This window comes from Primulina tabacum, chromosome 3 (assembly GCF_025594145.1).
Source record: "Primulina tabacum isolate GXHZ01 chromosome 3, ASM2559414v2, whole genome shotgun sequence".
Classification (NCBI taxonomy): Eukaryota; Viridiplantae; Streptophyta; class Magnoliopsida; order Lamiales; family Gesneriaceae; genus Primulina; species Primulina tabacum.
In genome coordinates, this window is record NC_134552.1 from 236,986 (window position 1) to 253,407 (window position 16,422).

General features: G+C 34.8%; 1 protein-coding gene across 2 annotated transcripts; it reads right to left on the minus strand.

Moving 5' to 3' along the window:
* Positions 1-5,871: 5,871 nt before the first annotated feature.
* Positions 5,872-15,525, minus strand: LOC142539190 (uncharacterized). 2 transcript variants are annotated; one of them, XR_012818851.1, is made up of 9 exons: positions 14,998-15,525; positions 14,110-14,763; positions 13,718-13,938; positions 11,853-11,957; positions 9,349-10,722; positions 7,889-9,037; positions 7,586-7,799; positions 6,169-7,173; positions 5,872-6,064 (listed from the first exon to the last, which is right to left on the minus strand). XR_012818851.1 is itself a non-coding variant. In XM_075644468.1 (8 exons), the coding sequence occupies exons 1-8, from the start codon at positions 15,116-15,118 to the stop codon at positions 6,386-6,388; spliced, it is 4,626 nt and encodes a 1,541-aa protein (XP_075500583.1). In that variant the 5' UTR covers positions 15,119-15,525; the 3' UTR covers positions 5,872-6,385. The 2 variants fall into 2 exon arrangements, 1 of the variants encoding a protein (XP_075500583.1); XM_075644468.1 differs by having other exon boundaries at positions 5,872-7,173.
* Positions 15,526-16,422: the final 897 nt, after the last annotated feature.

Sequence of the window (16,422 nt, forward strand, 5' to 3'; positions counted from 1 at the left end):
CACTAGCCCAGCCCCTACCAAGCCGCAGCCCCCCCTGCACAGCAGCTGTCGCGAGAAGTGCTTGGGGAGAGTCCTAATTTTCGTGGACTCCTCCCCAGCCTGAACCACGAGTCCTAGCCATGCTAGGACTCTTCCTAGGACCCAGCCACGATCCTTAGGACCCAACCCTCAGCCCTGGTCGAGCCCCAAGACCCCATGCATAAGAACCCAACCTCTTGAATATTGTACAAGCCAAAAACCCACGGCTCTTTCCTCCTGAATCTTTCCTTCGGTTCCAACATAAATTCCGTTTTAATTTATCATGTTTTGTCCCTAATTCATTCGTATTTGATCATGTTTTGGCATATCCTAATTCATGGCAGCCCCTTAACACATAGAAACATATTTTTGGAACCAAATAACACAAGTTTAGAACATGTATATTCATGGTTACGAAAATAAAAGATTGTGTGACTTGTTTTCATGCAAATTCATAAATAATTACATAATATGGTGTGATGATGAGTAAAAGGAGAATATTGCGTGCCTTTGCGTTTTAAACGCACGAATTCTCGTTGACGATTGCGAAGAACGACGACGGCAACCTTGGCTTGAGTTCCCTTGAAATTTACAAAGTTTTTCCCTTGATTTTTCTTTTGTGTGTGCCATGTATTTTGAGGTATTTTGGGAGGAAAAGTTTCAGAAAGTGGCGTGTGATTTTTGTGTAGGGTTTAGGGTGTGTTTTTCACTTTAAATAATAATCAACACACTAATAAAAGCCTTGGCCCATTTAACAAGTTAATTATGCCCATTAGTGTTTAATTAAAATATTAAAAATTATTTTGTTTAATAAAGTTTGTGAATTTATTAGCCGGGTTGTCAAAACGTTCGCATTTTTGTTGAAAAACCAACACCGATAAAAATTACGTCCCGGCGTATAAAATCACCTCAAAACCCTTTATTTTCAACAATAATAAAAAACATCACCCTTAATTTAAATAATTAAAAACAATTATTTAATAAAATCATTTTTTATTTTTTTCAGCCCTCGGTCTCCGTTCCTCGATCGCAACTCTAATAACATTTAAAAATACATTTTAATACAATCATGTAGAAAAATATATTTTAAACATGTCAATATGCACAACATAATTAATTCATGCAATTAAAACAATTAATTGAAATACACAAGGAATTTAATAAATCGTATGCACGTGGTTCGCGTGGACTTTTAAATTTTCGGGGCGTTACGCATATCTTGTGTACTTAACTGTTTAACTCTTGTTTTTAAATTGATTTGATCAGTTCGAGCTGATATCAGTTCAGTTCTCATCATAATTAAACTGATACAAGCAAGAACTGATCCCCCTCATTTCAGTTATTTAGTTCACACAAGTTAAAAACTTTCAAATTAATCAGCTTTCTTAACGAAAGATTATTTAGAGTATTTTTCGCTTGGTTTAAAACCAAATTCGATCTAATTCATCGGTGTTTATATTCTTAGAACACGAGCTATTGCAGCTCATTGAGAATATTGTGTTTGAATCACCCTCGTAGGTGTTAGAACCGATCCATCGCATGAAGAAAAGACGCAGCAACAATATTTTTTTTAAGATTGTGACCGTTGCAGTTGGAAGTCCATAAATAATGATGAAGATCAGTTGAGCGAAAGAGAGACAACAAGTTAAAAAACACATTAAGTTACAAGAACAACATATATACACTTACAACAACTATTTGTTTCAAGCTTACAAGTTCAAGCAAAACTAATCATCCACTCGAGCACATTTTGCAAAGTTTTGTATTTGATCATTGATGATCATTAAGTACTAGAAATTCTTTGTAATTTATTGTATTCGAAAACAATTTATATACTGTTTCTTCGTTAAGTTGGGTAGACTAGGAGTTCCAATTTTGACAGTGCTAAAAAATTTGACTTTGTTATGAGATCTTGGTTTACAAGTTGGCCTCCATGAAATAGACCAAGGACAATAGAAAACCTGAATGATATGAAAGGAACGACAATGTCTTTCTCAAAGACAAAGAATGAGGAATCACTGTTGAAACTCTTTAACATCATATCAACTCTGGTACTATAGATTGAGAGTTTAGGTATCTTCAACCATTTACCAAAAGGATACTAATGATCTTTGCCCGTTGCTTCTCATTCAGTTTTGGTTCAAGCTTATTCATTACTTTTTTAAAATAAGTAGAAGAACATCGTGACATTGCATCTTTTCTGCTCTGCAACGTCAAAATTAGTAACATAAAACAAAAAATATATAACAAATTATAAACATAAACTTCTAAAATTATTCCAGACAACATGTACCATCAAATTTGGTAACATAAAAAAATAAGATAAACAAAAACAATGCAGAACATATTAAAGTTGACGAAAAACATTTACTTGCTATCAGGAAGAAGAAAAAACAAGTAAATGGTTGTACATGACCGACCAAAAAGATGATTGTACAACTTACCATTTAATCATAAACAATAAGTTCATAAAATAACTACAGTTCATTTCAAACTTTAAAAGAAAAATTAAACTTAAAATCAAACGTTAGATTAATTTCAATGATTTTAACAATTTTTCGTGCAACAAAACCATAAAATATCAGCAAATGTTGCCTCCACATAAATCATCATTTATTTAACAATTGCGGTCAATCTCAGGCATTTTCAACAAAATTATCTAAGATTAATATATATAGTAACCATTGGCGCGAAAATTAATAATAGACCGAAAAAACGAAACACATAAGCAAAAAAAAGAAATTATAATCAAATAGAAATATTATACAAATTTATCATGTAACTTGCCAATATGTCTATCTTGCTAACCATTCTACCACTATGCCACAACCGATCCCAGTAGAAATAACAAAAATCAATTACCTTTTTCACCCATGCTTCTCTCCAATTAGGTGATCCATTCTAAAAGAATTGACAATCTCAACATCTACATAATATTGGTTAGTAGAACAAAAATGTATGATAGTTTAAATCTCCTTGAACAGGGAGACAAACCTTTAAACCTATTCATCATAATAGTCCAAAAAAATAATTAAAACGCCTCCGCGCTAAATCTCACTCCAATCTTTTTCCACGACAACATTGTGATAAAACTACAGAAAAATGGGAAGCACATCAAAATCCACACATTTCTTAAAATTTCAATTTTACAAAGAACATAGCAACAACCATATCAAACAATTCATGATTATATCTTGAGCAAAAATGACAAGTACTAGCAAAGTTATGAAAGCTAAAAAATGTACAACCAAAATTAGTACATTAACATCTATCGAAGAGATAACAAAAGTAAGATATTTTTATAAATAAGGTATTTCTTGAAACAAAAGTGGACATTTTTTTTTAACAAAAGTGGACATTTTTTTTTTTAAATTACCATGAAAATTTCAAAAACGAAAGTCCTCTGGTTCTGACACTCTTCTTTCACTCACACGCGTACTGGGAAGATTTGTTCGCTTTTTGAGCCAAAAAAAAGTTTGCTTCCAGTTACATTCGCCGGTGTCGAGGCGGTGGGTTTTGGTGGTTAAGGGAAGGCTAGGGTTTTTACAAGTCGACGAGAAGATATGTGTTTTGCATGGCATGTAGTCTTGAAGGAGGTGGTGGAAGACTATGGTTGTTTTGGATCGACAGGAAAGAAATTGGGGGAAGTGAGAATGGGGTGGGGTGAGAGAGGTAACAAAATTGAGATAATAAAAATGGGAAGAAAAACGAATAAAAAAATGAGGAATGAGTTTAAAAATACATTTTCCTTCTATCAAGTACTGCAGAGAACTTTCGAAAGATTTGAGGACTGAACACAAACTTGTGTTTGTGTGTTTGTGGGTGAGGATTTTCCACCAATTTCTCCAGTAAATAATAATAACAATATTTTTACTATTTTCTAATAATAATAATAATAATAATAATACGAGTTTCATTTAGAATTTTCTACTAGTGTTGAATTTAAAGTTGATTGCAAGAGAACTTAAATCCCTCCATACGGTATTTCACATTCTTTGTATAGAGAAAATTTTGAGTGTGAATTATTTTAACATATAGTATAAAATAAGGAGAATGAATAATTTTAAGTTTTATATACTTAGGAGAAATTTGAGACAATGTAATAATCGGACTCAAGAGCTTGAGTGTAACATTTATGATAATACATAATTTACAAAAAAAATAACAAAAAACAAAAACAATAATAACAATAAAAATAATACAAAACATAATATTTCAAATTGCAAAAATATTCTGAACATGATACAACTAAATAAATATAAAGAGAATAATTAGCAGTTACAATCATAAATTCAATGTTTAACATAATAATGCATCGATAATAACATTAATATTCAGATACTCATTTAACTTAATACATACCTCAACTTGAAGTTTTTTATTTGCGAAAATTCAATAATAATAAAAAAGAAATTAACGGTTTCTACCGTTGCTGAAAATTAAATGTGATCCTCATTAAAGAAAAGCCAGAGAGAGCTTTGGAAATGTGAAAAATAAGTTCTCGCATTCAATTCATAGCTGCTCGAATTTTGAAAATACAAAATTTGATTTGTCCCGCTCTACATCAAGGCGGGACAGTTAAATTAGTCAAGTCATTTTTTTTAAAACAAAATAATTTAGTCTTCAAATTTCTATTTTTTAAAAAAATATTTAAAAAGAAGTCACGTCAAGGGTGTGATACGATTTAAAAAAAAAAAACCCACTGTACTTTCCTTATTTTCAAAATTAGATTTGTTATTTATAATAAAAAGTGATAAAAAAGAACCTGAGATGTGAGATTTTATTTAAAAAGAAAAACCCACCTAAAAAATTTTGAAGCAAGAATTAATTATTATTAAATTAAACTACGCAATAAAATATTGTTCTTACCAATAAATTTGACGTAATAATAAATTTAGAAATTAACATTTGTTTTATTTTTTTTATAAATTAAGATGGAGGGTAGTTTAAAGCGATTCTTAATCAAGACCGATCAGTTGAGCAACTTCCGATCAGTTGAGCAACTTAAAATTTGTCAAAGTGCGAAACTTGTTCATGTAGAACTTTCAACTTAAAATCAAGTAAGAACATATGGTTTTGTTTGCAGAAGTTCGAAGGCAAAATATTTTTACATCTCTACTTATTTCAAGAATAGAAGAATTACACTAAAAAATTTTGGTATATGAAATCATGTTATACAATCTCATTCAATTGTCGTCACATTGTCAGTTGAAACTCTTGACACACACACTCGATCAGTTTGACAAGTCATCTGATTTAGCACACGATCAGACAAACGACAAGCCTGCTTATCCTAACGCTTCTACGAAAATTCATCTTTTATATATAGATTGTACTGATGAGAAGATTGAGATGTAGTGCAACAATGAATGTTGCAAATTGAGCACTAACAATCCATGAAGATATGATGTAAACAAGTGTGGGGTGCTCTGATACTCAAATAATAACTCCTTAAATGAGTTGATAAACAGTTAAGTGTGAGCAATGGAAAATTCATGTAAACTTGTTGCCGTGAAATGTCCATCCATGATGTTCGAGAGCTTTTTTTACATCTTTTATCGATGTTGATTCACTTTACATGAACTTTCTTTTCAACAATTTCTTCTTTTTATACCAAAGTTACAACGGCCAGTAGAACTGTCAAAATAGGTCGTCTCGCCTTGCCTTAGCCCTCCACCAAACGATTTCTTGTCGACAACCAGAAAGTTAACTTCATCGTTTCCGAATTTGAGTAAATATGCTTCAACTTGATCTTTCTAATCCAAGAGAAGAAAAAAAAAAGAATAAAAAAAACTTGATCTTTCTAAACTGATTCTTAATTTACACAAAAACATAACATCCTCTCATCTTAAATGACATTTTAACCTCTTCAAAAAAAAAAATTAAATAAAAAAGAATCGGATCACGGACCCCCTTGTGCTTAAAAATGGCATTCAACTTCCTTCACAAAAGGATCAGTCTCCATGTTCCATTGTTCCCACAAAGCACAATGGATTGATTTGCAAATAAAATAAAATTTCAAGTTGATGAAGATTGCCACGTAGAACTGTCACTAAAGTTGCAAAAATGAGTAACAAACTACAAAAATTCAAACAAGGAAGAATACAAAATTCTAATGCAAATACAAGTTTTGTCGAATAAAATATTTACCTAGTGTAAAGATTGTTCTGTACATTAGATGGAAAGTGGAAAAACTCAGCCAATCACCCTCTCAAAAAGAAAATTCACAGCATACAATGGAAAGGGAAGACAACATTTGCAGCATGTTAGTAAAAATGGTGAAAAATATGGTCAAGTGGCTCAGTGAGCTGACTTCCTACTGGACCATATACATTAATGACGGGTAATCTTGGATGTCTTTAAAAAGTTACTCCTCGTCAGAGAGGCAAATGATGTCTGCTACAGCAGAGGAGGCCGGGTTTCCTCGTCGGAGAGGCAAATGATGTCTCTGTCTACAACAGAGGACGCCGGAATTACCCTGTATATTACCTAGAGTAACAAGGTTTGAAGGTTCTAAGGAACGAACCTTTGGATCAACATCAGCTAAAGGTGGCAAATTGTGATTCATGAGTACATGGCGATTCATGTCCCTTAGCAGATCGATAGGAGATTGAGACTGGTTAAGATGGAATTGTTGTCGACTTCGAGGCTCGGGAGCGTTTTGAGAGACATGATTTGGCATCGTCTGAGGTAGTCGAGGTGAGCGTGGTGCTGGTCGAGTTGTCGCTACAAGCTGGGGAGGAAATATTGGCTGATGATGCCGTTGAGGTATTGCCGAAAAACTGGAGGGAGCCATAGATGGTGCTGCAGCAAGCCGAAAAGGTTGAAGGTGTGGAGCCCTCGAACGGATCTCTGCAATGCCCGGATATGCAGCAGGAGTGTGGGAAGCTATCACTAGGGGTCTGGATAAAGTGCCTGATAAGACAGACCCTGCTCGTTGTATGGCTTGTATGGGTGGTGAAGCTGTAGCACTTTGAATAGCAACAGGGGAAGATCTCACAGGAGGAAGCATATGTAGCTGGTTCTGGGCTTCTGCAGATGGAGCCAAGGTCTGCTGACTGGAAGGAGGTCGACTTGCTGATGCCAAAGGGGAAATTCTCATCAAAGGTGGTAGCGACGGCTGATGCAGGTGCTGCTCGAAACTAGACGTAAAAACTGCAGCGAGATCAAGCACCATTTCAGCACTAAATACGCAGCCACAAGTAACTCAAATATGACTACAGAAAAAATTCATGTGTTCACAGAGAAAAGCATATTTTGCCTACTCACTAAAGAACCAAAGTTTTACGCTCAATAATATTCAATTCCATATAAAAATATAAATTACATCAGTTTGAAGCTAACCTTAACAACATAACAAAACTATGAGAAGGTTCACAAACTCAGATATCATTTAATTTGCAGTTAGATCACTTTTTGGTACCAATTAATTATCTTAACTTCATCCCTCAATCCTTTTCCTCGATAAACGAAAAAGGAGAAAATACTTAAAAATGACGCACATTATTAATCGGGAAAAAAAAGAGAGATCACACCTCCAAAATGGAATTGTAGATAATTTACATACCTTGCTGTAATTGCAGGGGTCTAAACTGGAACTTAGATCTGAGAGCCTCAGCCAATTTAGAATTCATGAGAACTAAATTCTTACTCTTCTCAAGTTCATTCTTTTTCAATCTGAAATTTGCCTTGACATCCTGAAGCTTCTCATCATATTTAGTACGTATTTGGTTAATAATTTCTCGGATCTCCTTCTCACAGGCAGATTTAAGTTGTGATACCTGTTTCAAGAAAGAGTTGCATTACTTCCAAGGCACGCACAACATAAGGAAATAGGAATACAATCAATCAAGAAACAATTAAGACGGACCGCATCTTCGTATATCTTTTCCAACCGTTCAGCTTCTTTTGACAATTTTTCTAATTCATTTTGAAGTGGTTCAGCAACCAAGGAAGGAGTTGAACTCCAAGAGGTGACTGTATGAGTGGGATGAACAAGAAGGTGGCTGGGACCACGAAGACGGCGAGCATCTATTCCCAATTGTGGAACAGATTGATTTGGAAGTTCAGTAGTGCTTACTTCTTGAGCCATAACTGTGTTGTCTGGGGAATGAACAAACACCTCAACATTTAGTTCACGAGAAATTCTACTTTCTTGTCCCATATATAGGTGATTGTGATGCAAATTTTCGCTACTTTGAGAAACAAATTCACGAGAAAACTCCTCAGTTTCCCCAGCCTCAATAGTTTGAGAGAAATTTGTTACTTGACCCCCGTTTTGGTGATCAATTCCATCGGACGAAGACTGATTGCAGGTGAGAGATGCATCAACTGACAAATGATGTGGCTGCTCATAGTTCTCAGTTACTGATACTGCATGGTTTGACTGAACAAGGGTCACAGCACCATTCGCAACTTCGGTCTGAGAAGTATTTTTAATTTCTACAGCAGGTGTGTCTAGTTTTTCCAGTTCAGTAGATGCCACTTGGTGAATTTCATTTTGCAACTCCCGGACACAAGTTGACATCGTAATTTCTGTGTCATTATTTATGGGCCCATGAAAATGATCAGCATCTGTTCCCAATTGTGGAGATGACTGATTTGGCAGTTCAGTTGTGCTTGCTACTTCAGACATAACTGTGTTGTCCGGGGAACGAACAAACTCAACAATTTGTTCATGAGAAATTCTACTTGCTTGTCCTAGATCCAGGTGATTGTTATGGGAAATAAATTCATGAGAAATAGTAGGAGTAAGGTTGGTTCCTTGATCCCTGTTTTGATGCTCCATTTCATGGGGCTGATATTGAATGCATACAAGAGGTGCATCAGCTGACAAATGATTCAGCTGCTCGCCGTTCCCAGTTACTGGAACTGCATGATTCAACTGAACAAGGGTCACAGCATCACTAAGTTCCGTGGTTGCAACTTCAATTTGAGAAGTATTTTGAATTTCTGCAGCTGGTGTGTCTCGATCTTCCAGTTTAGCAGATGCCACTTGGTGAATTTCGTTTTGGGACACCTGAACACAAATCAAACCTGGTTATTTCTGTGTCAACACTGCCAAATCCTTTATAACATTCACAGTTTCCAAAATTTATTTAAGAAAAGCAAAGGAAATCCCTTCCAAACGAATCTGGAATACATCATCAAAATAAGATCTTAAAATTATTGGTCAGAATTATAAGGTAGCTATAATATTCAATAAGTTTTGTTGAATTCTCTCATCTCCATGATACAGGTCATCGAAGGCTTACACACACCTAGAGCAAATAACTTGGGAAGATAGAACTTGGAAGAAAATTAGACTTCATTAAAGAAAAATGTACATACATGCTGTTTCAACAAGCCACAACGATCTGGGAAAGCTAGCATTTCCTCTGAATGTACCAATGGTTGTCCTGGGAAAGGTAAACTACCATTGCTAGAGTGACAAGGTTCACTTCTATGATTCACCTCAGTGTTAGGCAAACCAATTGAATCCTCTATATTAGACGTTTTATTCGATTCCACTGGATCACCATGCAATACAATATCATTAGAAACAGGTCTGGTCGACTCTGTTGGACCCTCTTGATACATCTCCACAGGTCGAATTTCATCAGTAATCTGTTCTCCACAGACAGGGAGATTTGCACCGCCAATTTCCTCAGTAGTATTACACGACTGAAATAATTGATTAAGCTGCCCAACCAGAGTCTCTGACGGTCTCTCTAAGGACATCAACACAACTTCATTAGGAGAACTAAATGTTTCCATATAACTCATAGTCTCTGCCAGACCACTGTCTGTTGTCTCAGCTAGTATCCTAATAGCTGCATCAGATGGCGCCACGTCGTTCCCCTGAGGACACAAATTTATATTTGGATTTGGATCCTCTGCATGTTCCTGAAACATGGTAACTACATTCTCCAGGCCAACGTGTGTACCTGACCCAGTGCATTCAGGACCATTCTCAGATTGAAAACCAAATGGCTGTGGCCCACTCACAGTGCCGAGTTTGCTGGTGCGGGGTACTGCTTCAGCCAACCAGTCAGCTGCCTTTTCACACGCCTCACTTCGAGCAGCTAATTGCTTTTCCTTGAGAGAATTAAGCTGCATGTCCTTTAGGAGATTGTGTTCTTCCATTTTCTTCGCAAACTTATCATCCAAGATTTTGAGTTTGGAAGTTTGTACCAAGCCTTGACCATATATAAAACACGTAACGGCCGACTCCAATTCGTGATCCTTCTCCAATTTTACCTTTTCCTCCTCCCAGGTTCTCAGCAATCCCTGTACTTCCTCCTCCTGTTTTCGAACAAGTTTCTTCATTCGTTTCTCACATTTTTTCTGAATTTTCTGTATCTTATCATGTATTTCACTTTCAGAAGCTTTTACATTCATACCCGATTTCTGCTCTAAATTGATTTTGAAAATTTCTTCAATCTCTACTTTCGCTTTTTTTTCTTTCGACAACGAAAATAATGGTGTGCTATTGATCATATGAGATGGCTCTTTGCTGCTGTCTTCATCAGTTAAAATGCAATCTTTCCCAGAGTCAGCAGCATTCTCTGAACTCTGCAAATACATCGACTTCAGAGGTAGCATCTTTGAATAAAGGGAGTAGACTTGCTCTTCTGTGCATTGATAATTTAGATGTTTTTTGGCTAAATTAAAATATTCCTTCTTATCAACTTTTTGCTTGGCGATTCGGGTGGCAATCCAGCACTGGTAAAGAAGAAGTATCATCAGACTTGGAGCACGAGTTAACAAGAAGTACAGCGTGCTTGAGCAAGGAACCACACAGAAATTTATGGACAACCACATATTTAGCAAACCAATAGAAAATTGAAGAAAGCGATAGATATTGAGCTAAAACACTCTCATATGTCAAACTGCATGAGCACAACAAGAAATGATAAGAAAAACTGAAATAGGACAAAGATGTAGTGACAAAGTCTCCCAACTAATTGAAAATATAAAGTCTAGGGTGCGATTCCATCATCCATTGAATTTTTAACAAGAGACAATGTAAAGGAAGTTGACACACAAAAGGCATAAATTTATTTGGTTTCAGTTATACGCGCTAAGATCCCGCTTCCAAATTGTTCCATTGCTTCGCTACCAGCTATCTTACTAGTACCCTGATCATTTAATTCATAGACATTCCTTTTCAACATGAAAGCAGAAGGTTGATTTCTATCAGGCGGATTTCTCTTAAGAACAAAATTGAAATGTAGTTAAATTACCACTTCTGGGAAATTCATTGAAATTGATTATTTTGATGATATTGTGCTTATTTAATTCAAAAAAAGAGTAGCGTCAACCTTTCTAAATTTCAATGCTCCTCACTTACTTTTCTGTACAATCCAAATGATATATTTTAAATAAAAAGTAAATTTGAACAGCAGAAGAGACAACACAAGAACAATGCAAAACAGTTATAACAATTTGACTTCTAGAATGGAGAGACCACCAAAACAATGATAAAATTCTAATTAAAGATGTGGAATGTTTTAAAAGTGGAATTCCAATCTATCAGGCAAGGAATACAACAACTCTTGTTTGAGAGTTAAGACAATGTGATTTCAGAATATTCCACACCTTTACAGCGACAGAAAATCAGTGAAGTTGTTAACAACAAATCCCTAGAGAAATAGGTAAAAATCAAAGAAGTTGGCATGAAGTTGTAAACAACAAATACCAAGAGAAATAGGTAAAAGAAACTAACCCCAATGTTCTAAGAAAAAAAATACATGTAGAGTTAACCTCTTTAAAGTAAATCACATTCATATCTCATGGCTCCACAAATCTTCCACCGGATTTATATGAATAATAACACATAAAAACACACTGACCACAGATAACTGGAAAGCATGCATGATTGCTGGTGCGTCACTACTGAGATCGTGATTTTGAATGACATACTCCAGAAATTCTCCCACTCTATGTGTGACATCCTCCTGCATTATGATGCCAGGTAATTGTAGTGGTTATACATGTTGATCTAATCAATTCACAAGGAAAACAGAACTGGATCTTTGCAAGTTATTACAGACAATAGAAAGCCCATTAAGCTCCAAGAACTTGACAAGAAAGGGAGATTTTCTATCCATTTCGGTGATTAGCAAAGAAACTATTCTTCCACAAGTTGAAAGAACAAGCAAAAATTCGTCATATAACTGACAGAAAAGAATAGATTAAGTCCACCACAAAATCCGATAGTTAAAAACATTATCTTCAACATCATTTCTACTATAAAGAGGACTTAAAGCAATGTCAAGAATACTCTTCGGAGAGGAGACTCATTTAAATGTGGACAGTGGCCAGCATCCAGAAACCAACTTCTTTAAGTGGTTCATCATAATGAACTTGCTCCTAGAGTTTCAAATAGATAAGATGAAATTAAAATCAATCTGGTTTTACAAAAGAAAACTATCATCAACCTATTTTGAGTCACATTTGGAACAAGCTTTATCCTTCAAATACCTTCCCTATGGCAAAAACGTGAAACCAATTCTTTAGAAAGCAAACACGTGTAATTTAGGTAACATGTATTTGGACTTATTAGCCAATAACTCCTTGCTTCTTTATGCCCATTTAGTGTTCTAAATGGTGGTCAAGGCGTCCGCATAGACGGCCCTCGACCGCCCTGTCTACCCATGAGACAGTTGTTTTAGGCGGTCCAAGCTATACGGCGGGGGGCAGGCGGTCGAGGGCAGTGAGCTGGCGGGCCATGTGAGGCAGTCAACATTTTTAAGTTGCAATCAACAAATTTTAAAAACCTAGTCAAAGTCAACTAATATTAAAACTCAAAATCCTAGTTATTTAAACCACATCTCACTTTCTTTTTTTTAACTTTTGGTTGTCGCTTCTTCTTACTATCAACCACTAAGCCTACCACATAAACTGGCCACCGCCACCGTCGCCGCCGCTAGCAGCAAGAAGCCTTAGGTTAGGCATTGTATATTTATTATTTAACATATTATTTTTATAATATTTCAGATTTTGTGATTTCAAAAATCAAATTTGTTTTTTTTCCTATTATTATTGATTTATTGTTGAAGATTAATGGCGAAAAATGATATACAACCAGAGTTGAAATTTAAATCAAAGTCTAATGATATTGTTTGAGAATATGGGGTGTTGTATAATAAAGAGAAAACGGATTGGATCACATGTAAGTTACGTAAGAGGCTCATTAAAAGATGAGTTAATAGGATGAAACATCATATTGCGGCATTGTAGAACAAGTTGATGCATGTCTTAAAGCATCTGATGAGGAGTTTATATATTTATTTTCACATTATCTAGATGATATTATATTGTATGAAACTTCTTTATGCTTAAACATTATTTAATTACACATCTTCCATAAAAAATGATGACTGTTTGTGATTATATTGCATGATTATATATGATTATCTATAAAAAAGTTACTTCAAAAATTCAACCGCCTAAGCACTGCCGTGATTATATTGCATCATTATGTATGATTATCTATACAAAAATTACTTAAAAAATTCAACCGCTTAGGCATTGCCTGGGCCCCAAGACTGGGCAACCAAGAAGACAAGACAACTGTAAGAGTACGTGGCAACTAAATAAAACTGCAAGTCACAAACACCATCTGCTGAGGAAATATTGCTATGTGGTTGAGTGATGCTTCTAACATTATCACCTGCACTCAGGAGGGAGAAGAAGGAAAAAATTGAAAATTTACCGAAAGTTTAAGAATTTGGCAAAGCCTCCCCAATTCTACTCGCAGAAAATTATGGCTGCTGTTCTGCTCAGAGAGCAACGAAAATCTTTCCTCCAATCTGACGGCGCCAACTTCAGCACCAAAAGATCTCCGTCCAGACATGGAATTTGGATCGTCGTCGGTAGAGACACCGTCCATTTGCAAGGACTCAGCGAGATTAGTAGCTGTGATTGTGGAATGCCCTGCGTTATATCACCAAACATATTTTCAGTTACTTCGGAACAAGTATCAGGATAGCAATATATTATTTCAATTTTCAAGGGACATCACTAAGTGAGTGCTGATGGCAATGACGATATAAAAGTGGAAGAAATCATAGGATGGCATAAGTTGAATTTCAGGATATACATTACCTTCCTTTGAAGCAGTACCTTGAGTCCCTTGAAGCTCAGTTAACTCTCCAATTGCTGGATCCACACGCTGCGGTCCTACCATGCAATCTGCACTTCCTAAAGTACTCGTATTCTCAGTTATTGAACAACCTGTAGGCAACCTTTCAGAATCATCAAAGCATTTTCTGGTACTTGAATCAGTCTTAGTATCAATTAAACTATCAGCACCAATTGCTGGATCCACACGCTGCGGTCCTACCATGCAATCCGCACTTCCTGAAGTACTCGTATTCTCAGTGATTGAACAACCTGTAGGCAACCTTTCAGAATCATCAAAGCTTTTTCTGGTACTTGAATCAGTCTTAGTATCAATTAAACTATCTGCACCGAAAGGCTTCAGAGACTCAGCGACTACATCATCAATGTAATCAGAATTTACAGTCACATTATTCCCTAATATCTCTGAATCATTTCTTCTTGAGTTACCAATGGACTTCTGAAGATCGCCACCAGATTCTTTATCAATGCTCAACTGTCTCGAATTTTCCTTTAACCTTTTAGAGCACTCATCACTAACATCCTCTCCTTCTCCGATTGGCTTAGAGCTGATTACTCTGTCATTACCATTGCATATGTAAGACATGTTATCCGGTCCTTCCAGCTTCCCGTGGATATCTAGTGTAATGTCAGCAACAGTCACATAAATCTAATTAATATTATTTTTTTGAGAGACATAAATCTAATTATCGGTCACTTCACAAAGTTTAAAATCAAATCCACGAGCAATTCTCCAGTCAACAAATAAAAAAAAATTCACTACCAGGCCAAAAACCAGATATTGTTTAAAGAATAAAAAACAAGAATGCAACTGGAAGTAATCCCGTTGAGTGGAGGAAATCGTTATTATACCAGGTAAATCTCCGTTTATCCGCTGTCGTTTGAAAAGAGCCTTGAAAGCACGGGCATCCAGTTTCTTTCTTTTCTGTCCAACAGATATCTGGTAAAGTTCAGCTTTATTTGATCCCATCATCAAAATCTTCCTGTTCTTCTCTATAAATCAGACGGACAAAATCCCTTCACAGATTGGTTTGAACTTGTCATACATTTCCCAGTTATACTGTTTCTCAAGTTCATATAACGAAGAACATACAGGAACCCACTTGCCCATTATAATCAAAGAACCCAGCACTCTCGTATTTGTTGATACAAAAACAGTAAAATACGAAACATGAAACTGAGAATAGCACAGAAATAAGAATCAGTAGCCGCAAAACACAAGCGCGCAGTCTCAAATACACAAATTAAGGCGCACAGAGAGTAATGCAAACTAGAAGCGGAAACCCTAGGATCCAGGTCGGAGAAGAAAATTCGATTTTTGCAGAGATTTACTATATAATTGGACGTCCAAATACAAATCTAATAACTGTGATCAATGGAGAATCGATTCAAAAGCCCACACCGGTCAATCTCCACGCGTTTAATTTATTAATTTAATTTAATTAATTTGATTTATAAATATTAGAAGTTTTTATGTTTTCCTTTGCAATCAATCCGACCAATGAGACAAATATCCTACTATTTTTTATTAAAAAAATAATATAATATTGAACTAAATTCGAACTATCTGCTTAAACATAACATATAAAGGTCATTATGTGAAAATATAAACATGAACAAATTCCATCTTAATTGATATTTTTTCTCACGATAATGGAATATATAAATGAATACGAGAAATATCATAATGGAATTAGTTTCATAAATCAAAACTAAAGTGGAGTGTATTCAATTCAGAGTTTTGATGACTTTTAATGATTTTTTCAAATGATAGACTTTTATGAATTTGATATATTTTTATTGACTTTTACAGACTATCACAAATTTATAAACAGATTTATGTAGATTCATGTAGACTTTTTTGCAAGATTCTTATTGACTTTGTGAAATTTTTTATAGGATTTTATAAATTTTGTGCTTAATTATAACATATTATTTTTTTATTAATTTCTTTGAACCAATAATTAATTGACATATATAATATATTCAGTTTGAAATAATTTTTCAATATTTATATTAATAAATAAATTTACTTATTTAAAAGTAAAATCATTTAATACTTACATGTGTATATATATGAGTTTGTATGCATGTTTGTAAATTTTAAAAAATACATCAATTGATTAATCTTTGACCTTGTTTTTGAATTGATAATATACATATGAAAAGAATATTATTTATCATTGTGCAAATACAATTTTGTATAAAAATATCATATAAATACAATTTTGTATAAAAATATCATATCTTACATATTAATTGAAAATGCTAAAAAGA